The 23,791-nt window shown below is 41.8% G+C and overlaps 1 protein-coding gene across 16 annotated transcripts; it reads right to left on the bottom strand.

Annotated features, from left to right (window-relative positions):
* Positions 1 to 371: 371 nt before the first annotated feature.
* Positions 372 to 19,632, bottom strand: LOC110497575 (sodium-dependent multivitamin transporter). 16 transcript variants are annotated; one of them, XM_090210844.1, is made up of 17 exons: positions 19,413 to 19,566; positions 14,246 to 14,394; positions 13,588 to 14,058; positions 13,297 to 13,362; positions 13,128 to 13,179; positions 12,764 to 12,831; positions 12,351 to 12,505; positions 11,507 to 11,647; positions 11,252 to 11,381; positions 10,914 to 11,002; positions 10,681 to 10,793; positions 10,329 to 10,399; positions 10,142 to 10,228; positions 9,769 to 9,962; positions 6,411 to 6,517; positions 6,050 to 6,171; positions 372 to 561 (listed from the first exon to the last, which is right to left on the bottom strand). In XM_090210844.1, exons 3-17 carry the CDS (start codon positions 13,933 to 13,935, stop codon positions 457 to 459), a joined length of 1,848 nt encoding a protein of 615 aa, XP_090066970.1. In that variant the 5' UTR covers positions 13,936 to 14,058; positions 14,246 to 14,394; positions 19,413 to 19,566; the 3' UTR covers positions 372 to 456. The 16 variants fall into 16 exon arrangements, with proteins under 16 accessions (XP_090066970.1, XP_036810425.2, XP_090066972.1 ...); XM_036954530.2 differs by lacking the exon at positions 19,413 to 19,566 and adding an exon at positions 18,783 to 19,283; XM_090210846.1 differs by lacking the exon at positions 19,413 to 19,566 and adding an exon at positions 18,783 to 19,254 and having other exon boundaries at positions 14,246 to 14,329.
* Between the last annotated feature and the right edge of the window lie 4,159 nt (positions 19,633 to 23,791).

The raw sequence follows: 23,791 nt of genomic DNA, 5'->3' as shown, positions 1-23,791 counted from the left end.
CCCTGCATACCACTGCTGGCTTGCTTCTGAAGCAAAGCAGGGTTGGTCCTGGTCAGTTCCTGGATGGGAGACCAGATGCTGCTGGAAGTGGTGTTGGAGGGCCAGTAGGAGGCACTCTTTCCTCTGGTCTAAAAAACAAAAAATGTCAAAAAATGTCCCAATGTCCCCAATTGCAGTGATTGGGGACACTGCCCTGTGTAGGGTGCCGTCTTTCGGATGGGACGTTAAACGGGTGTCCTGACTCTCTGAGGTCATTAAAGATCCCATGGCACTTATTGTAAGAGTAGGGGTGTTAACCCCGGTGTCCTGGCTAAATTCCCAATCTGGCCCTCAAACCGTCACCAAATAATCCCCAGTTTACAATTGGCTCATTCATCCCTCTCCCCTGTAACTATTGCAGGTCGTTGCTGCAAATGAGAACATGTTCTCAGTCAACTTACCTGGTAAAATAACGGATTAAAAAAATAAAGTAGTACTGCTCGTATAAGGTTTTGGGTTTGTGGATCCTGGACCTGGAACAAAGTGTATTTCTTCAGAGCCTGGGCAGACATCAATATCAACCTTAAGGAAAAATATAAACATTGATTAACTAAGTTAACATGTACATATTTAATCCTGTATTGTTGAAACTATTCTAAAACCTTTATTATTATTGTCATTTAATATTAATGGGTATCTTCATATTCATTTGAATATTGTATATGTGGGTAAGACCGATGGGCGTAAGACCTTTAAACAGATCGACATTCACAAGGTTGCAGGGTCAGACGGATTACCAGGAGGTGTACTGTGAGCATACGCTGACCAACAGGCAAGTGTCTTCACTGACATTTTCAACCTCTCCCTGTCTGAGTCTGTAATACCAAAATGTTTCAAGCAGACCACCATAGTGCTTGTGCCCAAGAACAATAAGGTAATCTGCCTAAATGACTACCGAACCGTAGCACTCACGTCTGTAGCCATGAAGTGCCTTGAAAGGCTGGTCATGGCTCACATCAACACCCTTTTTACAGAAACCCTAGACCCACTCCAATTTGAATACCGCCCCAATAGATCCACAGATGATGCAATCTCTATTGCACTCCACACAGCCCTTTCCCACCTGGACAAAAGGAACACAAATGTAACTAGGCAAGTCAGTTAAGAACAGATTCTTATTTATAATGACGGCCTGCACCGGCCAAACCTGGACGACGCTGGGTCAATTGTAAGCCGCACTATGGGATTCCCAATCACGGCTGGTTGTGATACAGCCTGGATTTTTAGAGTTGAAGAAGACACAACTTCAGATACACATGCTTGTTAGAGCATCTTCTAGAAATTAAGTGGGTATAATCTAACTTTACCAACATTTCTCAAATTGCCTGCCCAACGGCAAGGCGCCATGTGGGAAAAATGCTGTTTTCCTATATTTTCAGGTTTTCACTCTCAATATCCAAACTTTTCGTCCACATCAACGCTTAAACCACATCAACCTACCATTTATGAGGTCTTCAGACAAATTGGGGGGGGGGGGGGGGGGGGGGGCGAATTGGAGAGTGTAGTTGTCCTTTTAATTCAGAGGTGTTTCTGTACTGTACTATGTATGCTTCCTGTTCTTGAGGCTCTGTTGCAGGTCAGTCTTAGGTAGACTGTTCAGAGAGTGTATTCCTCACTTATCATAGGTATCCTGAATGCATAGAGGGTATATACAGGGAATATTAGGGGTTAATAACATAAGTACTTTAATAAGTAATATTTATTTCCATTCCCCATGAATGTATAATAAATCTAATTTTATTAGTCACATGCGCCGAATACAACAGACGTACAACCTTACAGTGAAATGCTTATTAACGAGCCCCTAACCAACAATGCAGTTTAAAAAAAATACAGATAAGAATAACAAATAAAAGTAACAAGTAATTAAAGAGCAGCAGTAAAATAACAATAGCGAGACTATATACAGGGGGGTACCGGTACAGAGTCAATGTGCGGGGGCACCGGTTAGTTGAGGTAATATGTATATGTAAGTAGAGTTATTAAAGTGACTATGCATAGATGATAACAACAGAGAGTAGCAGCGGTGTAAAATAGGGGGGTGGGGGTGGCAATGCAAATAGTCTGGGTAGTCATTTGATTAGATGTTCAGGAATCTTATGGCTTGGGGGTAGAAGCTGTTTAGAAGCCTCTTGGACCTAGATTTGGCCCGCGGTACCAGTAACAGAGAGAACTGTCTTTGACTAGGGTGGCTGGAGTCTTTGACAATTTCTAGGTCCTTCATCTGACACCGCCTGGTATAGAGGTCCTAGATGGCAGGAAGCTTGGCCCCAGTAATGTATTAGGCCGTTCGCACTACCCCCTGTAGTGCCTTGCAGTCGGAGGCTGAGCAGTTGCCATACCAGGCAGTGATGCAACCAGTCAGGATGCTCACGATGGTGCAGCTGTTGAACCTTTTGAGGATCTGAGGACCCATGCCAAATCTTTTCAGTCTCCTGAGGGGGAATAGGTTTTGTTGTGCCCTCGTCATGACTGTGTTGGTGTGCTTGGACCATGTTAGTTTGTTGGTGATGTGGACACCAAGGAACTTGAAGATCTCAACCTGTTCCACTGCAATCCCGTCGATGAGAATGGGGGATGTGCCCGGTCCTCTTTTTCCTGTAGTAAACACTCATCTCCTTTGTCTTGATCACGTTGAGGGAGGTTGTTGTCCTGGCACCACACGGCCAGGTCTCTGACCTCCCTATAGGCCGTCTCATCGTTGTCGTTTATCAGGCCTACAGTGGTAGCACTGTTGTGTCATCGGCAAACTTAATGATGGTGTTTGAGTCGTGCCTGTCCATGCAGTCATGACTGAACAGGGAGTACAGGAGGGGACTAAGCACGTACCACTGAGGTGGCCCCCGTGTTGAGGATCAGCGTGGCGGATGTGTTGTTACCTACCCTTCAGGTAGGTAACAACGGCCCGTCAGGATGGCCAGGATCCAGTTGCAGAGGGAGGTGTTTAGTCCCAGGGTCCTTAGCTTATTGATGAGCTTTGAGGGCACTATGGTGTTGAACACTGAGCTGTAGTCAATAAATAGCATTCTCACATAGGTGTTACCGGGGCGGCAGGTAGCCTAGTGGTTAGAGCGTTGGACTAGTAACCGAAAGGTAGCAAGATTGAATCCCCGAGCTGACAAGGTAAAAATCTGTCGTTCTGCCCCTGAACAAGGCAGTTAACCCACTGTTCCTAAGCCGTCATTGAAAATAAGAATTTGTTCTTAACTGACTTGCCTAGTTAAATAAAGGTTCAATAAAAAAAATAATAACAATAAATGCACTAGATTGTGTAGACAGTACACGACTAAACTCAAAGGATAGACAACCGGCAAATGCATATGGGGCCACAATGTCTAATAGTGATTGCAGTTCTAGTTAAAACTGCAGTAGGATAGTCCTCCTCACAGGCGACTGAATCAGCGAAGACCATGCTTGGTGAATAGCACTTGTTTGATCTTTGGGAGTAGGTCACATGAGAGGAGAGCTGAACTGCTCATGGGAGATAAAGGTGAGGGACAAGAATGAATCAAAGGATTGTAGTTTATGAGGTTAGAAAATGACCATCCTTACCGTTTGAATAATGACAACAACTAGGTTAAGGATAGAGACATTGTTATTACTTTGGATAATGATAGCCAACGCTCCCTGTACTGGAACGACATGCTAGTAGTGGTAAAGCTATATGCTACTGATAGCTAGCAACAGTTCTACTTGTTGTAGCTAGCTGCTAGGGTTGCTGCGTTCTAAGTAAAGTTGGGAGTTATTTTACAGATTGCATTGATGGTATCACATTTATATAACTAAACTGTCACCAGCTGTGATTATGTACCTTAAGTACGGAGAAAGTGATTAGCAGACGAGTTCTGATTGGTTTACCGTTTAGTACTTGGCAGCGTTTGCCTGTCCAGTTAGCGAACATAAAAGTAAGTATTTAGAACAAATGTGCAACAGCCACAATAAAGATACCTCAACTAGCAGCCATAAAAGAAAGACATTACTTTCAAGTTAAATTTCAAGTTGAAAACTTTCCATTGTCAAGCTTTAGAAAATATACATTTGTCTTTGGTTTACAATTGTACATTGAATACATTGAAATGTTTATTTAAGATGTTCTTTTCTAACAAAACCGTCTCAGTATAATTTTACAAAAATATTTTCTGCTTCGACACAACAGGCCAACATGACAAAGTTGTTCACCAGATCACATTACTGAAAGAACTACTCAGTTCCACAAATTAAAGATATTTTCTCATTGACAGCAGCATAGTGATATCAAAGATATAACTAACCCAAGATTGAACAGAGCCTGTAGTTTCCAATGGGAGCAAATGAATCATAGTGGGCAGGACAAGCACAAGCTAGTGAGATCCCATTGGCACGTTCTAGCATTTATTTGCATATTTCTGTTGCCTATTCTAAAGTGTGGGTGTGCAATAACTCAATTCACCCTTGCACTCCTAAACAATTTTTTCAAACTTTGGCAAAGGGTAAAGTCTACAAAATGCAGTCCTCTTAGTTGGTTACAGATTGTAGTTTTAGAAACAGAAAACTGTATGGACATAAAATGTTTGGTCATTGAGAAAATTGGCAGAATGTCGGCCAAAACCCTTCTGCTCCCACTGCCGGCCACTGGGTTTCCTCTTTATCTGTGGTAATGTGCGGTAATGAGAGGAAACATAAACCGGATTTTTTGAATTTATACATCCGGTCCATTCAAATCTGAATTCCTCAGAACTAGATAATATGGCCTCGGGTTTATCTTTCGATTTCCAGAATACGTAATACTCTACGTACATTTGGTATTGCCATGTACAATATACATACATGTACAGTCCCAGTGCATTTTTTATCCAGTCACTTGAATTACAAACCTGAAGCAAAGTTTTAAAATAAGAGTCACTCCCTACATCACATCTCCTGAAAAGAACAGGTCCTCTGTGAAAAACAGTGACATAAAATGGTGTGGACCATTTCACTGCCCCGTGTGCCACGACATACCATGAGGTTATGGAAGTGTCTCTGTGCATCACACAGTTGTCTCGTGTTCCGTAACAGGTGTGGGGGAAGTGGGAAGAAAGTTCAGCCTCTCCTCCTCTTCTTCTTCTTCTTCTGTGTAGTCGGCCTGAACATTACTTTCCTTGTGTTGTGCAGGAGAACATTCCTGGATGATTGGCTACTCGTACAAAAACATACACTATAAACAACTCACCAAGAGTTAATTCACCTTGAGATAAGATAATGGGTAATGTTAATTAAGTACCCTTGATACAATAGCACATAGTGCCTTCAGAAAGTATTCATACCCCCTGAATTCAAAAGTGAAAACATGTTTTTAGAAATGTTTGCTAATTTATTGAAAATTAAATACTGAAATATTCAATTTACATATGTATTCACACCCGAGTCGATGCTGTAACAATAAAATGTGTAAAAAGTACAGGGTTGTGAATACTTTCTGAAGGCACTGTAGCTTTGTTGAAATGTCTCACACAGACCCAAAACAATAGAACTTGAGTGTTGCTAGCCATAATGACAAAACAATATAACATATTTTAACTGAAGCCAGAGGTCAATCATTGAAGAAGGTGGGTTTTTCCACAATGGACTTTTAAACGTTTGTCTGCTGTACACACTTGCTGTAAGTGCAGTGTGGAAATCTTATTATCTGCAATGATTGAATTCCAGCCTATCTTGAATGCATGGCCCCCATCTGCTATAAATGCATCAGGGGAACCTTCAGGAAGCAAACATTGTGGAATGCTGCAGAAAGAAACATCATGAATGGAACTGACGTGATTCCTTATTCTACACGTCAAACAAACATAACATATTTCTATCTGAACGTTCCATTATGTTGTGCCTGCTGAATGCAGCCCTGTGTTTACCGCAGCCCTGAGGACCAGACCTTGTCCAATAATTAATACTTGTTTTTGTTGCAAAACGTTTTGTTGCTTTTTGATGTGGTTTCCACTAATGAACACAATCCTGAACTGTGAGTGTGATGAGCCCATGTGCTCTGTTGACTTACCCTGTGCCCCAGTGGGGTGGCGCAGCACAGATTTTGTTTGAGGTTATCTGGTACGAAGAACAGCATGTTGCCCAACAGAGGATACAGAGTGCCTGGGGTCACATCCTCCTCTTTCATTGGTCCTTAAATTAAAGATAAAATCCAACCAATTAGATTAACTTAATTCAGAATCTGTTGTGAAAATTATTGGTCTAATTTACCAGACAGAGATTAAGTGTAGTCCCTGATTAAAAGGCATGCTCAATGAAGAATCTCAATCTCCATTGAGCATGCTTTTTAGTCCAGGAGTAGGTTTAATATGTGTCTGGAAAACCAGCCCTAATTGCATCTTCTATGGTAATGATCAAGAGCTCTCCCCTACCTGTGAGAAAGCTAACGATCAACCCTGTGATCACCACAGTGAAAGAGCTGAGAGCACTGTACCACATGAAGGATAAGGAGTAGAATCTCTGCAGACCCATTGGTTGGCTAAAGAACAGTTGAAAGACATAGTTAAAATAAAATCACAAAATGTATTACAAATTTGCATCTACAGTGCCTTCAGAAAGTATTCATAACCCTTAACTTATTCCACAGTTTGTTTTGTTTCTATGCTTGAAAATATGGAGAGTGGTAATGTGTAATGTGTTCTATTGGACTTGATCTAAACATTTTGTTTTCAGGACAAAAAGTGAATTGCTTTGCCACATTTTTTGCAGTATTACTTTAGTGCCTTGTTGCAAACAGGATGCCTGTTTTATTCTGTACAGGCGTCCTTTTCACTCCTGTCAATTAGGTTAGTATTGTGGAGTAACTACAATGTTGTTGATCTATCCTCAGTTGTTTTCCCCTAACATCACAGCCATTAAACTCTGTTACTGTTTTAAAGTCACCATTGGCCTCATGGTGAAATCCCTGAGCATGTTTTCTTTTACTCCGGCAACTGAGTTAGGAAGTACACCTGTATCTTTGTAGTGACTGGGTGTATTGACACACCATCCAAAATTGTAATTAATAAATTCACCATGTTCAAAGGGATATTCAATATCTGCTGCTTTGTATTTTTACTCATCTACCAATAGGTACCATTCTTTGCAAAGCATTGGAAAACCTCCCTGGTCTTTGTGGTTGAATCTGTGTTTGAAATTCACTGTCTGACTTAGGGACCTTACATTTATTAAAAATTCATGTTAATTAAGGATCGGACTCTTTTTTAAATTTCGACTAAATCTAACCAGGCTCAGGACCTGAAGGAAGGATATGCATATTCTTGATACCATTTGAAAGGAAAAACTTGGCAGGTTGTGGAATTGTTAAAATAATATAGGAGAATATAATACATTAGCAATACAAAGAAAAACCATGTGTTTTTTTGTATTTTTTTTGTACCATCATTGTTGAAATGCACGAGAAAGGCCAATATACGACTTAGGAATCTAGGCACAATTTAGATTTTGGCCACTAGATGGCAGCAGTGTATGTGCAACGTTTTAGACTGATCCAATGAACCATTGTATTTCTGGTCAAAATGTTTTATCAAGACTGCCCAAATGTGCCTAATTGGTTTATTAATAACTTTCTAGTTCATAACTGTGCACTCTCCTTCAAACTATAGCATGGTATTCTTTCACTGTAATAGCTACTGTAAATTGGACAGTGCAGTTAGATTAACAAGAATGTAAGCTGTCTGCCAATATCAGACATGTTTATGCCCTAGGAAATTTTCTGGTTACTTACAACCTCATGCTAATTGCATTAGCCTACGTTAGCTCAACTGGCCCGCGGGAGACCCACTGATCCTGCAGCAGTTTTAAACACTTATTGCACACTTATTATGTGACTTGTTAAGAGCACATTTCTACTCCTGAACGTATTTAGACTTTCCATAACAAAGGGGTTGAATACTTGACTCCAAACATTTCAGCTTTTAATTCATTTGTAAAAATATCTAAAAACATAATTCCATTTCGACATTGTGTATTGTATTGTGTAGACCACTGACAAAAAAAATATATACAGTGGGGAGAACAAGTATTTGATACACTGACGATTTTGCATGTTTTCCTGCTTACAAAGCATGTCGAGGTTTGTAATTTGTATCATAGGTACACTTCAACTGTGAGAGACGGAATCTAAAACAAAAATCCAGAAAATCACATTGTATGATTTTTAAGTAATTAATTTGCATGACATAAGTATTTGATCACCTACCAACCAGTAAGAATTCCGGCTCTCACTAACATGTTTGTTTTTCTTTAAGAAGCCCTCCTGTTCTCCACTCCACTACCTGTATTAACTGCAACTGTTTGAACTCGTTACCTGTATAAAAGACACCTGTCCACACACTCAATCAAACAGACTACAACCTCTCCACAATGGCCAAGACCAGAGAACTGTGTAAGGACATCAGGGCTAAAATTGTAGACCTGCACAAGGCTGGGATGGGCTACATGACAATAGGCAAGCAGCTTGGTGAGAAGGCAACAACTGTTAGCGCAATTATTTGAAAATGGAAGAAGTTCAAGATGACGGTCAATCACCCTTGGTCTTGGGCTCCATGCAAGATCTCACCTCGTAGGGCATCAATGATCATGAGGAAGGTGAGGGATCAGCCCAGAACTACACGGAAGGACCTGGTCAATGACCTGAAGAGAGCTGGGACCACAGTCTCAAAGAAAACCATTAGTAACACACTACGCTGTCGTGGATTAAAATCCTGCAGCGCACGCAATGTCCCCCTGCTCAAGCCAGCGCATGTCCAGGCCCGTCTGAAGTTTGCCAATGACCATCTGGATTATCGAGAGGAGGAATTGGAAAAAGTCATATGGTCTGATGAGACAGAAATAGAGCTTTTTGGTCTAAACTCCACTCGCCGTGTTTGGAGGAAGAAGAAGGATGAGTACAACCCCAAGAACACCATCCCAACCGTGAAGCATGGAGGTGGAAACATCATTCTTTGGGGATGCTTTTCTGCAAAGGTGACAGGACGACTGCACCGTATTGAGGGTAGGATGGATGGGGCCATGTATCGCGAGATCTTGGCCAACAACCTCCTTCTCTCAGTAAGAGCATTGAAGATGGGTCGTGGCTGGGTCTTCCAGCATGACAACGACCAGTAACACACAGCCAGGGCAACTAAGGAGTGGCTCCGTAAGAAGCATCTCAAGGTCCTGAAGTGGCCTAGCCAGTCTCCAGACCTGAACCCAATAGAAAATCTTTGGAGGGAGCTGAAAGTCCATATTGCCCAGCGACAGCCCCGAAACCTGAAGGATCTGGAGAAGGTCTGTATGGAGGAGTGGGCCAAAATCCTTGCCTCAGTGTGTGCAAACCTGGTCAAGAACTACAGGAAACGTATGATCTCTGTAATTGCAAACAAAGGTTTCTGTACCAAATATTAAGTTCTGCTTTTCTGATGTATCAAATACTTATGTTATGTAATAAAATGCAAATTAATTACTTAAAAAGCATACAATGTGATTTTCTGGATTTTTTTAGATTCCGTCTCTCACATTTGAAGTGTACCTATGATAAAAAATTACAGACCTCTACATGCTTTGTAAGTAGGAAAACCTGCAAAATCGGCAGTGTATCAAATACTTGTTCTCCCCACTGTACATTTAAATCTATAAGCAAACTAAATAGAATACTTTTAGATTACCTGATTATTAGTTGATGTTTGCCTCTTATGACACATACATGTTATTTTTATTGAGCTTTTCATGATACACTAAGACTCTTACCTGGATGTACTAGTAGGCACAGCAGTACTATTGAGTGCAGTCCCTATGGCTGTGGTGATGTTTTCTGAGAGTTGTACAGCAGTGCAGTTGAAATGAGACACAGCAGCAGGACCACCAGAGGTACGGGTTACGATGCTCCCGATGCCCACCCAGAAGGCCATCACCAGGCCTGACCCCAAACCCGCCAGGGCACCCTGGAGAAACGCAGTACCTCAATCAATCAAATGTATTGATTGAGTCTTGACCTTTTTACATCAGCAGTTGTCACAAAGTGGTTTTAGAGTAACCCGGCATGGCGCTAAGTTTGATTCCCACAGGGATCACATTCACATACTAAAAATGTATGCCCTCACTATATACATTGAGTACTTACAGTAGAGTTAGCCCAAGGAAAGAACATCCCGAGACAGAAGATGCCAAGAAGAGGACCACCAACCATTCCAAAGATTTTGAAAGCAGCCTTGAATTTAAATAAATACAAAAATGTCAGAATCAAACATAATATTTGAGTTTTAACAAAATACAGTAAGTTATTCAAATATATAAAATGTTGTCCTTACTTGCAAAACGGAATCGCTCATCAAGTGGGTTAAATAGGCCATAGCCAGGCACATCAGTCCATATGAACATGCTAGTTCAGAAACAGAAAAAGTAAATGTCACTCTTTAATGCTGATATTATATGAGTGCCGTCTTAGAAAACATCTCACAGGTAAAGTGAGGAAAGCATGATGTCGAACTTACAAATAAGTTAAGAGACACTGTCAACAGTGAGCAGGGCCCCGTTCAGAAACAACCCCTAGTCCCTACCCCATAGGCACTTGATCTGATCTACTGTACATGAAGTGGCTGGGTCCTAGGGGATAAGGTCTAGGGGTTGTTTCTGGACAGGGCCCAGGAGATCTCAACGTACCCAGTCCCTTGGAGAGCAGGGTGGCCCTGGCCTCTGTCATGGATGAGCAGTGTGGTTTGATCAGGTCCTCCAAGGTCACTGTGGCCAGAGAGTTAAAGGCTGACGAGATGGTGCTGTGGAGACAAACATGAAACTAAGTGTCAACACCAAAGCACCCTTCTGGATGTCTAGGCTGGGTTAATGTAAAGCCCTTTGTGACAAAGGGTGTTAAGAATATTGATTGATTGAAATACCTGAGAGCTGCACTAAATACGCAAGCTATAAACAGTCCAGACAGACCAGGTAGATCCTGCAGCATGTCCATAACAAAGTATAACACCATCTGTGGATAGAGAACACATAATGGTTGGTGTATTGTAGGTAAGAGTGTGGCACTAGCTACACCAGGTTTGTGGGTTCAATTCTCACTGGAGATCACAGACACAAAAAATGTATGCACTCACTGTACTGTAGGTAAATTTGAATAAAAACATCTGCTGACTGCTAAATTGCAGATTACTTAACCCACATGCTACAATACTCTAATGATGCACTCTGAAAGACCAAAATAATAGCACACACTTCTACTGACCTCATTTTTTGATAAGTTGCCTATTTTGTGAAATTGATCCTCCCCACAGTAACGTGCAAACATGACCAGCCCCATGACACAGCTCAGAGCTAGAGCTACCTGTAGAGAGGGAAACACCATGTAGCAAGACCTGCAGAATCACAACGCATTAAAATAGGTCAGTATCCATACCATTACCGTGGTATTACCACATGAATCCATGTGTATGTACTGTAATGTGGTGTTGTGTATGGAGTGTGGTACATGCAGTCTTACATGATGGCTTCCCTCTCAGTCTTGGAGCTGAGGTATCTCTGGACCTGGGCCTGGTTCACCCCGTACAGAGACAGCATCAGGAAGACCCCTCCCACCCCCAGGGTCCAGAACGTGTACCTCTCCGTAGGGTCAGGATTCAGGCTGTAGAACAGACATGACAAGAGGGAGAACATAGAATTGGAATATTAGAACTGGAACATTTATTTATTTAATTTTTTATTTCACCTTTATTTAACCAGGTCGACTAGTTGAGAACAAGTTCTCATTTGCAACTGCGACCTGGCCAAGATAAAGCAAAGCAGTTTGACACATACAACAACACATGGAGTAAACAAACATGCAATCAATAATACAGTAGAAAAAGATTGTGCAAGTAGACATACTGGGGTGCAAAGGAGCAAGATAAATAAATAAATACAGTATGGGGATGAGGATGAGGTAGTTGGATGGGATATTTACAGATGGGCTATGTACAGGTGCAGTGATCTGTGAGCTGCTGTGACAGCTGGTGCTTAAAGCTAGTGAGGGAGATAAGAGTCTCCAGCTTTAGTGATTTTTGCAGTTCGTTCCAGTCATTGGCAGCAGAGAACTGGAAGGAGAGGCGGCCAGAGGAAGAATTGGCTTTGGGGGTGACCAGTGAGATATACCTGCTGGAGCGCGTGCTACGCGCTGCTAGGTGCTGCTATGGTGACCATTGAGCTGAGATAAGGCAGGGCTTTACCTAGCAGAGACTTGTAGATGACCTGGAGCCAGTGGGTGGAATTTAAGATGTCCTTAAATCAAACTTTAAACAGGATCGTCAGTCATTGCTTGAATACATGAAGATAGTAACCAGTCTACTCACTCTATGCCAGAGATACGGTTCCCCTCCCAGACCTTCCTCCAGACCTCTGCTAACCCTCCAGTCTGCTGGACCCCCACCACGATGACCGCCAGCTGGCCAGCAAACATCACTATGGTCTGGAAGACATCTGTCCAGATCACTGCCTTCAGGCCTCCCTGTCAGGACCAGGTACAACACAGAGGAATAGAGCCTATTATCGTATAGGCATCAAGCTTATAATGGCTGATGTTACATCTAAAGATATAGAGAGAAAAAAGGACACTTCGCAATGACATTTCATAATGTCAACGTTAAACTTTTTTTTTTCATGAGTACATTTTATTTGTACTTTAGATTGTCATATTTTCAGTTTATTTACCATTGTGTAATAACAGCTTATTTACAAACTCTGAAAATGACAAAGAACAACTTACCAGAGTAGTATACAGTGTACACACCAGTCCAGTGGCCAGCACTGCTCCCCATAGATCAAAGCCAGTAACTACAGGGAAGCATGGAACCAAATTAAGCAACCTTTACTCATTCATAATGTGCATTTTGCATAATTCTAGATAATCTACTCATGGCACAAAACACAGTAACATTTCCAGTTTCCCAGACACAGATTAAGCCTAGTCCTGGACTAAAAAAAAACTCTTTAAACTGAGAATGTCCCTGGATGCATTTGAGTCCTGGACTACGCTTAATCTATGTCTTGGAGACAGCCATAACCCGCCATTAAAGTGTTAAAACTTATCACGGTCTGTAAATCCTAAAAGCAAAGCCTAAATTACTGACCTGCATTGAGTGCTAGGGCCGGAGTGTACACACAAACACCCATATAGATGACCTGCAAGAGATAGCAGCAGTCATATCAGTGGAAAAACTGATCATCAACAACATTTACAAGTTCTTTATTTTACTTGTTTATGTCTTTATTATTGCATCTGGTATGTATGGACCTTACTGTCTGAAAGATGAAGGTAAGTGTTCCACAGATACGCACTGGTTTGCTAAAGCGCAGTTCCAGATACTGAAAAGAAACAATACTATCACTAAGTGACATATACACATCAGTATATTCAGAATGTATTTATTCATTATTTATTTCCCTACCAGAAACCAATACTATGCAAACTCCTTAGCAGGGTTTAAAAGCTAGGCCTATACATTTCAACTGGTATTAGCCTACATATTTTAATTCCAAAGACTTCTCTCCATCAGGGGTTAAGTTTGCAAAGAACCTACAAGTACGTACCTGGTAAGCGCTGGTAAGATGCAGCCTGTAGAACACAGGAATGAAAACATGTGCTGGAATTAATAGGCCCAAGATGTAAGCACAGCCTATGAACCAGTACTGAGTGCCATGGGTATAGATCTCTGCCGGCACGCCCACTATAGCCACCGCTGACTGAAATGTAGCGATAAGTGACAGGGATACAGGAAGGCAGCTCATGCTCCGGTCCGCTAGCAGGAACTCCTGAGTGGTGCGCTGCCGACCCCCTGACAGGGCATAATACAGCCCTATGCCCATGGATGCCACCAGCAAGAGGGCAAATATGACATAGTCGATAGTGGTGAAGTGCATTCTTTCCAAAGGATCCATCTTGGAGCCAGTGATCAGGATATGGCTACTGTGGCTAAATGGGATGGAGATGGATGTGGAGGGGACGTCTCAGCGACGTAAGGGGAGTCTTTGCCCAACAGCCTTGCACAGATTTCAGATACACTGTAATAAAATACGGGAGGAAACATGTTGATTAACTCAGAATGCCGCCTTTATTGGTAACTACCTACCTAACTACGCCCTCAAGAAAACAGAACTTGGTTTGAGTATGATGAATTAGGTCAACGTTATTGTTTGCCACATTAAATCTATTTAAAGCACACATTAATTTCAAGAAGCTTTCACATACCTCTCCTTCAGTCCAAAACATCCTTCTGGAAAAGACAATTTGACGAGCAGGATAAATTGCCTCCACAAGCTTTCAGATCACCATCTTTACGAAGGGCAAGTCAGAAGAGACTTTCCATTACTGCCATTGCATTGCAGTTGTCAGCGTAACTGCAGTTTTAAACAAATAAAAAAACTTTTAAAACGCTATTTGGAGAAAGCAAAAAAAGCAAAAAATGATCCCAGCCATTATCACCTTGGACGGCCATTGGTTAATACACCTCAGTTGAACTACAAACACATAGCCTATTAGGTATACAACTGTAATGTTATAGCCCTGAACATATGAGAAATTATTCACACTGACATGTGGCATTAGCGCGGAAACAAATACGTAGGACATTTTTAGAGCTGTATTGTTTGCATTTTGATTGCATTTTAATGTAGGCCTATAAAAATATGGGCCATGTGGAGATTTTCATATTAATATATATATGCCATTTAGCAGACGCTTTTATCCAATGTGACTTACAGTCATGCGTGCATACATTTTGCATATGGGTGGTCGCGGGAATCGATTGCATTTTAATGTCGGCCTATAAGGAAGATGGGCCATGTGGAGATGTTCATATTGAAACATATATATTTTTTAAGTTCTTTGTTTATCCGGTTTCTCAGGGAACCACACATGGGGCCCGACACCAAGTTTGGGAATCACTGTGCCATTTAACGTTTGACATACTTTATCCTTCTAACGGATTAAGTAATACTAGCCAAAGCCCTTCAACCTTACTGCAATAGAAATATCTACTGGCAGCTAGCCACTGGACTGACCTACAGGGGTGAAGGTAGATTTAATTTCTTCCCGGTATGGGAATAATTACATATATAATCCCTATTCATTCAATAGCATCTCTGTGGGCCTAGTCGTAAAGATCTGTCATTATTTTATTTTTTTAAACGTATTACATTTTACCGTGGCATAAATACAACCAGTCGTGATGTTATCTGATTGTCAAACAATCACTTCAAAAGGCTCCTTTACTAGGCTATCTGCGCACGTTCATTCACTCGCAACACATTTCAAGCCTCCAAACAGTGGTAAATGGAAATAGACATGTTACACAAAACACCAAAAAGTGCAATGACATTTGGTCAGAATCTACTGCTGTGTACGCACGCGTCTCGGTGGTGGCACCTAATCTCTGCCTTGGAAAAATGTCAAGTGTCCTCGTCGAACCACATCGCATTTGGGAGCGTAGACTATATCCGTTTTCAAGTCCAATCGCTAATTTTCATGCGGTAATGATAAATAATAGTGTAAAAGCCTACATTTTTCTTTACATTATGTTTTGTGATAGGCTCGTGTATTATTGGTACGGCGTACCCCAACTATTTATTTGACTGTTGTGCCGTACCAGAGTACTTTCACCCCTGCGTATCCTGTATATAAACGACTATTTACCAGTTGTGTACTCATTCTCAGAGAATCGGATATGGTTTGTTTTTGGATATCTGTTGACACGGCCGCTATCGCAGGGCGGTTTTAAAAATGCCTCGTCCAGCATCTAGCAAAACACACTTTCAGCAGCGTCTCTTGTTGCCTACTTCACCGACTGAGAGATGGGGTAGTTCGTTTCACGTCTCAGGCCTCGGCCTGTGCTGCTAGAGCAGTGATTCCCAACCCTTTTCGGTTAGTGTAAGACCAACTTGAGTTTTGCTATGCCTGGAGTACCGTCTTCTCAGAGGGGTGCTAGTACCCCTGGTTGGGAAACAATGTGCTAGAGGGCGATATTGTGCAACTGCAGCCTGCAATTTGGGGCGTTCCTGCATGTGGCCATTCCCCAAATATTCATGCGTGTGACACTTGAATGTGGGTCAAAAGGGAAATAAACTTGCTCTCAACATCGTTACCTGACATACGGAAAACAGTGCGCGACAGGCAGGGGTGAAGGACACGGTCTACCGGTGTCGCCACCAGAGCAGATGGGAGGATGGGGAGACAGCACACTAGCTTGCTGGTTAGCTAGCACACGGTGTCGCCCACGCCTCCCACCGACTGTGTACCGGAGAAAACCGTGTCACAGACGCTTCCCGCTAGCACAATAGACGGGAGGCTGGGGCGACACCGCGTGTTAGCTAACAAGTTGCTAGTTAGTTAGCACACAGTGTCGCCCCCACCTGCATTGTACCGGACTAGATGGCTTAGCTAGCACACAGTGCCTTTCACTCCCACCTGCCCTCGTAGTCGTTAATAGAAATGCGTTGACGAAGGACCATGTACGGCTATCGCCCCCGCCCTTCTTCTGCAGCCATCCAACGTTAATGTGCATTAACGTCACCTACTGTACTGGAGCGTCACCGTTCTTATATGGTGTAATGGCGTTCGCAACAATTGGTTCTGGATTCTGCCACCCACTGTGCGGGTGGATAATAAGGATTAAAAAAATGAAATAATGTGGGTCAAAAATAAATAAAATATCATACCAACTATCAAAAAATACATTAACTAAACATAATCAACCTGCTTTTCTGTAAATTAAAAAAAATCTAAATCAGGTACCTACACTGTCTCGGAAGAGTCCTGTGGGGTGGGACATATCCTAGCTATAATAGTCCTTGCTATGAACTCTTGGAGCCACAAAAACTTCTCGGCTGCAGATATAATGATGTTGAGCTTCTTGGACTTCTTAGACACTTGTGCTGTACAATTAGTCACCGTGGCTATAAATGCCACAAAATCATTTTTCTTCACAATGAGTGTATCCAGATAAATCAATTGACTTAAAACACTAGCAACTGCCATATCTTCAACACTTGCCTCTTCAACTCTCTTCACCGCCTCCACATAGGAGATCAGGTGCACAGTCCTGATCCTTGACATCTTGACCTCCTTCAGTCTGGAGTATGAACCCCACCACATTTTCCATTCACTGATTCTTCAATACCCTACTTGTCCCATCTGCAAACATTTGATACGTGACCATATCCTTTACAATTCCCACACTGTAATGGTTGGACAAATGCTGTCACCACACACACATCCAAGTTTCACGTGTTCAGGTAGAGTCTCCTCAAACCACAATAATATTGATAGGCGTTTCTCCTTTGTTCTATTTACCATATGGGTCATACCGAAGTGCACTGACCACTCCTGGGATTTTCTGACTAAGGTACTCCTCATTGGTGGCTCCAGAGTGGCGCGGCGGTCTAAAGCACTGCATCTCAGTGCTAGAATCGTCACTACAGACCCTGGTTTGATCCTGGGCTGTATCACAACCAGCTGTGATCGGGAGTCCCATAGGCCGGTGCACAATTGGCCCAGTGCCTTCCAGGTTTGGCTGGGGTAGGCTATCATTGTAAATAAGAATTTGTTCTTAACTGACTTTCCTCGTTAAATAAAGGTTAAAAAAATCCAACGATACTCCAGCTATAACTCCTTAGGCAGGCGTCCTGCTCCGAAGAGGAATACAGGTACTTCTGACGTGGGAAATTTTGCCAGATCCATTGCACGCTTCTTCTGTTCTTCATCGACACAATTCACCAAAACAAGGCCGCTTCTAGTCACCTTTATTGAATCCACCTTTCCCACTGCTTTCTTCACAGTCCTCAATATTACAAGTGGATTTCCCAAATGAACCCCCTTGTCCAGAAAACACAGTCCAATAAGAAATGTATTATTGGAACAGTACTTTTCTTCTACAACTTTAGCTCATTTTGTTCCATTCTTTGATTTCACTATTTTTCATTCATTATCACACTCTTCACTTGCCGCACTTTCAGATTCAAGCACAGTCGCCATTTCCCAAGATACACTCCCCCCGCCTGATATATATATTTTACATTTGTATTACCAATACAGGGATAAAGAGAGGTTCCTGAAGATGCAGGAATACCCACATGCAGGAACGCCCCGAATTACAAGCCGCAATTGCACCCTTCTTCGAGAGTGCGGAGTTATCCTTTTGAAAGCACGTGAGCAAAGAGGTTCTAAACCTTCAGGGAACGCTTGCGAAACAGACCAGGGGTTTGAGAAGTCAATGAGTAAAGTAAAGCTATGTTATTACTCCAACCTTGTGAAAGTGACACTTACATTTTTCGTTAAAAACAACTTTATTTGTAACTTTAATTTGACGGCCTACACATGCGCAGTTCGGCGCGAAACGGCCGTTTGACCCGATGACGTATCTTTGCGCATGAGTTTAGCTAGACAACATCGCCTACAAGTGTGATCGGGGTTTCTATTGGAGAGGCAGTTTTAGCCTATCTTCATATTGTATAGTCTTTGGTGTTACTGTGCCGCTAAAAAGGCACATATATCGTGGACGCAGACGAACATACCTAACAAAAATCACTGTTCATGATTCCACTCGTTCGCAAAGAGTCGGGCGTGATTAGAAGTCGGTCAGATCAAGAATATAAGCGTTCTGAGGTGTGTTTAATCAATACTCGGAGCAATATTTACATGTTGACATGTATTTTATTTTCTTTGTGTGGAAAATACCGGTGTCCTCATATGTATGTATATACGGCCATGTACCATTGACTGTACATCTTACCTGTCTGTATAAAATGTGGTGCCGACAGTCAACTTCCAATCCAGCACTTTTGTAAATCTATGTCCTGTCATCATGCATCGCGACACGGTTACATGCGTTGAAAACGTGGTTTACTTTGGATCAGGCATCATCTCCAAATCTGATGATAATTGTCCCATAGGTAATAAGTGAAAATCAAAAGCCTCTCAAAAAGCTTCAGAAATTCTAAAATGTTCTGAAGTTATCTAGAGATGGTTATCTGCAAAACGATACATGGGGATGACTCATCCATGTCTCCGTTGTTCAAGAATGTCACGTTTTGGTTTGTTAACAAACACCTAGAATATGATAAATTAGCATCTAAAGATACACCATTACTCTTCACGTTTATCATTTAAATGTACCTCATTGATCATAAGAATGTTTTAGTTCTTCATTGAAAGCAATCCTTTGTAAACATTTGTTGCCCATGATGATTATAGCGCTTTTCTCTTGCAATTACTCATGCATAGGAAGTGGGCTGGGTCATCGACAGCACAGTGGACACTATATAATACCCATAAAACCTAGCGGGAAAACTAGGTAATGGTTCCAATCATTTTTCAATTTTAGAACTACTTCATATAAGGTCTGTGTTTCGTGAAGGCTTACCCTGGCGTGACGTTTTGATAGCCATGTAATTCTCTAGGACAAGTTGAGTGTTCTCAATATATTCTCCTCGAAAATGCTAATTAGCAACAGAGAAGACTTCAGCAAGACTACGAATTCCTGCAGGGAGCTCCTGCACCTCAACTCTAATCACACTGTCAGCTACCATTCACCAGCGTGATCACGTTTGTGCCCAATCCATGAATGTGCGTCCCCTTTGTATGTCTTAGCTAGCCACTGACTACACTTTAGCTAGCTAGTTAGCAGAGCAGTAGATCAAAAAATAATTTTGCATTTATTATTTTATTTATTTATTTCACCTTTATTTAACCAGGTAGGCAAGTTGAGAACAAGTTCTCATTTACAATTGCGACCTGGCCAAGATAAAGCAAAGCAGTTCGACACATACAACGAGACAGAGACTAGATACGTCTTTGTACAGTACGTCGACTTTGGTGTCTAGTTCAGACCTTATGGCATTTTTCAAGGATGAGCATTAAAAGGGGAGAAGACCACTGGAAGTCTGGCCATTTTGAGAAGTGCAGCTATAGTGAAGGGCAATTAACCAGTTTGGTCAGGGCCAGCATAAGGTTAAAGCTTATCCTGTCGGTGAGTGTAGCTATTAAATTAAGTTTGAGCATCTTAGCAATACATTGTTTCCTACACATCTGTCAACATTCTAAAAGAGCCACTTAATCAATTATAGATTACCCAGATACCAGACTTCGATGATAATTCAGTTCTGGAATGTCATTGAAAAGGAATCTAAAAAATATATTGACATTCAAAAAATTGACTTTTAGACATCCAGCCTGTATTGTAGTTTCATGATGAGACAAATCTTCAAAAGGGCACAGCATTTATTTATTCAGAGTGGTAAATGCATTCACACAGTCTTGATTTATTGAATCCATCCCACTATATGATTGATGTCAAGTGATAAAATCCCAAGGTGTCAATTCAAAGTTTATGGAAAAACTGTATTTGTCCTCGTGAAAATGACAGTTTATTAATATTGTAACGGCCCTGGGTTTATAAGCGCCGAAATCGACTCTGCCGCACGAGCATACTTTTGCGGCACAGTCGATAGCACGCCGGACCTCGGGCTAGAAGGTCGAGGGTTCGAGACCTGCACCCTGCTGTTTCATTACAATATTCTAAAACTAATGTCATCAATAAAATCAAACTATATAGCACAGTTCTTACAACAGATGCATTTTGCTACACTTGCAATAACATCTGCTAACCATGTGTATGTGACCAATAAAATTTGATTTCAAGGTGTTTAGTCATTAGATGGGGTGTTGTCTGCAAAGTGGGGCACAGATAACGAAGAGGAAACCGGTACAAAAGTATTTATATCCATAGGAAAACGAGTCCTATATCGACATAGCCTGAAAGGCCGCTCAGCAAGGAAGAATACACTGCTCCAAAACCGCCATAAAAAAGCCAGACTACGGTTTGCAACTGCACATGGGGACAAACGTTGTACTTTTTGGAGAAATGTCCTCCGGTCTGATGAAACAAAAATATAACTGTTTGGCCATAATGACTGTCGTTATGTTTGGAGGAAAAAGGGGGACGCTTGCAAGCTGAAGAACACCATCCCAACCATGAAGCACGGGGGTGGCAGCATCATGTGGGGGTGCTTTGCTGCAGGAGGTGTCACGCCCTGGTCTTAGTATTCTGTGTTCTCTTTATTATTTTGGTTAGGGCAGGGTGTGACATGGGTGATTTATGTGGTTTGTTTTGTCTAGGGGTTTTGTAGTTTATGGGGTTGTGTTTAGTATAGTATTCTATGTAAGTCTATGGTTGCCTAAAGTGGTTCTCAATCAGAGGCAGGTGTTTATCGTTGTCTCTGATTGGGAACCATATTTAGGCAGCCATGTTCTTTGAGTATTTGGTGGGTGGGTGTTCCTTTCTCTGTGTTTTGCACCAGTTAGAACTGTTGTCGGGTTTCATGTTACGTTTTTGTAAATTGTTCGTATTTTTCATCTTTCATTAAAGATGTATAAAGATAACCACGCTGCATTTTGGTCCTCCTCTCTTTCACCAGAAGAAAACCATAACAGGAGGGACTGGTGCACTTCACAAAATAGATGGCTTCATGAGGATGGAAAATTATGTTCATATATTGAAGCAACATCTCAAGACATCAGTAATCTCTGAAACTGGAAACACTTGTTCTCAACTTGCCTACAATCAGTCAGGAAGTTAAAGCTTGGTGGCAAATGGGTCTTCCAAATGGACAATGACCCCAAGCATACTTCCAAAGTTATGGCTTAAGGACAACAAAGTCAAGGTATTGGAATGGCTATCACAAAGCCCTGACCTCAATCCTACACAAAATGTGTGGGCAGAACTGAAAAAGCGTGTGCGAGCAAGGAGGCCTACACTCCTGACTCAGTTACACCAGCACTGTCAGGAGAAATGGGCCAAAATTCACCCAACAATTGTGGGAAGCTTGTGGAAGGCTACCTGAAACAATTTAAAGGCAATGCTACCAAATACTAATTGCGTGTATGTAAACTTCTGACCCACTGGGAATGGGATGAAAGAAATAAAAGCTGAAATAAATAATTCTCTACTATTATTCTGACATTTCACATTCTTAAAATAAGTGGTGATCCTAACTGACCTAAGACAGAATTTGTTTACTAGGATTAAATGTTTGGAATTGTGAAAAACTGCGTTTAAATGTATTTGGCTAAGGTGTATGTAAACTTCCGACTTCAACTGTATGTACCCCTTGACTTTTTCCACATTTTGCTATGTTACAGCCTTTTCCCCTCATCAATCTACACACACACGCACACACTACCCCATAATGGCAAAGCAAAACCAGGTTTTGAAATGTTTGCAAATTTAGTATAAAAAAATAGGAAATATTACATTTACATGCGTATTCAGTCCCTTTACTCAGTACTTTGTTGAAGCAGCTTTGGCAGTGATTACAGCCTCATGTCTTCTTGGGTATGATGCTACAAGCTTGGCACACCTGTATTTGGGGAGTTTCTCCCATTCTTCTCTGCAGATCCTCTCAAGCTCTTTCAGGTTGGATGGGTTTCTCCAGAGATGTTTGATTGGGTTCAATTCCAGGCTTTGGCTGGGCCACTCAAGGACATTCAGAGGCTTGTCCCAAAGCCACTCCTGCATTGTCTTGGCTGTGTGCTTAGGGTCATTGTCTGAGGTCCTCAGCACTCTGGATCAGCTTTTCATCAAGAAACTTAATGTACTTTGCTCCATTCATCTTTGCCTCAATCCTGACTAGTCTCCTAGTCCCTGCCGCTGAAAAACATCCCCACAGCATGATGTTGACACCAACATGCTTCACCGTAGGGAAAGTGTTGGTGTTGTAAAGTGTTGGTCTCATGTTTCATAAGCTGAAATAAAAGATCCCCGAAATGTTCCATATACACAAAAAACTTATTTCTCCCAAATGTAGTGCACAAATGTGTTTACATCCCTGTTAGTAAGCATGTTTCCTTTGCCAAGAGAATCCATCCACCTGACAGGTGTGGCAAATCAAGAAGCTGATTAAACAGCAGGATCATTACACAGGTGCACCTTGTGCTGGGGACAATAAAAGGCCACTAAAATGTGCAGTTTTGTCACACAACACAATGCCACAGATGTCTGAAGATTTGAGGGAGTGTCCAATTGGCATGCAGACTGCAAGAATTTCCACCAGAGCTTTGCCAGGGAAGTAAATGTTCATTTCTTTACCATAAGCCACCTCCAATGTCGTTTTAGAGAATTTGGCAGAATGTCCAACCGGCCTCACAACCGCAGACCATGTGTATGGCATCGTGTGGGCGAGTGGTTTGCTGATGTCAACGTTGTGAACAGAGTGCCCCATGGTGGCAGTGGGGTTATGGTATGGGCAGGCATAAATTACAGACAATGAACACAGTTGCATTTTATCCATGGCAATTGGAATGCACAAAAATACAGTGATGAGATCCTGAGGCCCATTGTGAGGCCCATTTTATTCTGTAACCAACAGATGCATATCTGCATTCCCAGTCGTGGAATCCATAGATTAGGGCCAATTGACTGATTTCCTCATATGAACTGTAACTCAGTAAAATCAATGAAATTGTTGCGTGATGCATTTATATTTTTGTTCAGTATATGTTGGGGTAAAAGTGACTAGGCATTCAGGATAGATAATAGAGTAGTAACCGCCTATGTGGAAAAGCGTGTCTGTGTGTGTGACGCCAATATGCATGTGTGTGCGTGTTTTTTGTGTGTGAGCGTATGTCATGTGTGTGTGTGTTGGAGTGTCAGTGTAGTATGTGTGAGTGTGTGGGCAGAGTTTAGTGAGTGCGCATAGAGCCAGCGCAAGACAGTCAATGCATAAATTCAATAAACAACAATAA

This window comes from Oncorhynchus mykiss, chromosome 19 (genome assembly GCF_057628025.1).
Source record: "Oncorhynchus mykiss isolate SJ-2025 chromosome 19, ASM5762802v1, whole genome shotgun sequence".
Taxonomy (NCBI): Eukaryota; Metazoa; Chordata; class Actinopteri; order Salmoniformes; family Salmonidae; genus Oncorhynchus; species Oncorhynchus mykiss.
The sequence above is the reverse complement of the archived record's forward strand: the minus strand, read 5'-3'. Positions and strand labels throughout refer to the sequence as shown.

Bases quoted from the DNA above. Each gene is read 5' to 3' on its own strand.
- LOC110497575 (XM_090210839.1), bottom strand. From the start codon at position 13,935: ATGGATCCTTTGGAAAGAATGCACTTCACCACTATCGACTATGTCATA. The intron at 11,382-11,506 runs GTAAGACTGCAT...GTGATTCTGCAG, and splicing joins ACTGAGAGGGAAGCCATCAT to GTCTTGCTACATGGTGTTTC. The intron at 11,003-11,251 runs GTCAGTAGAAGT...CTCTATCCACAG, and splicing joins GCAACTTATCAAAAAATGAG to ATGGTGTTATACTTTGTTAT.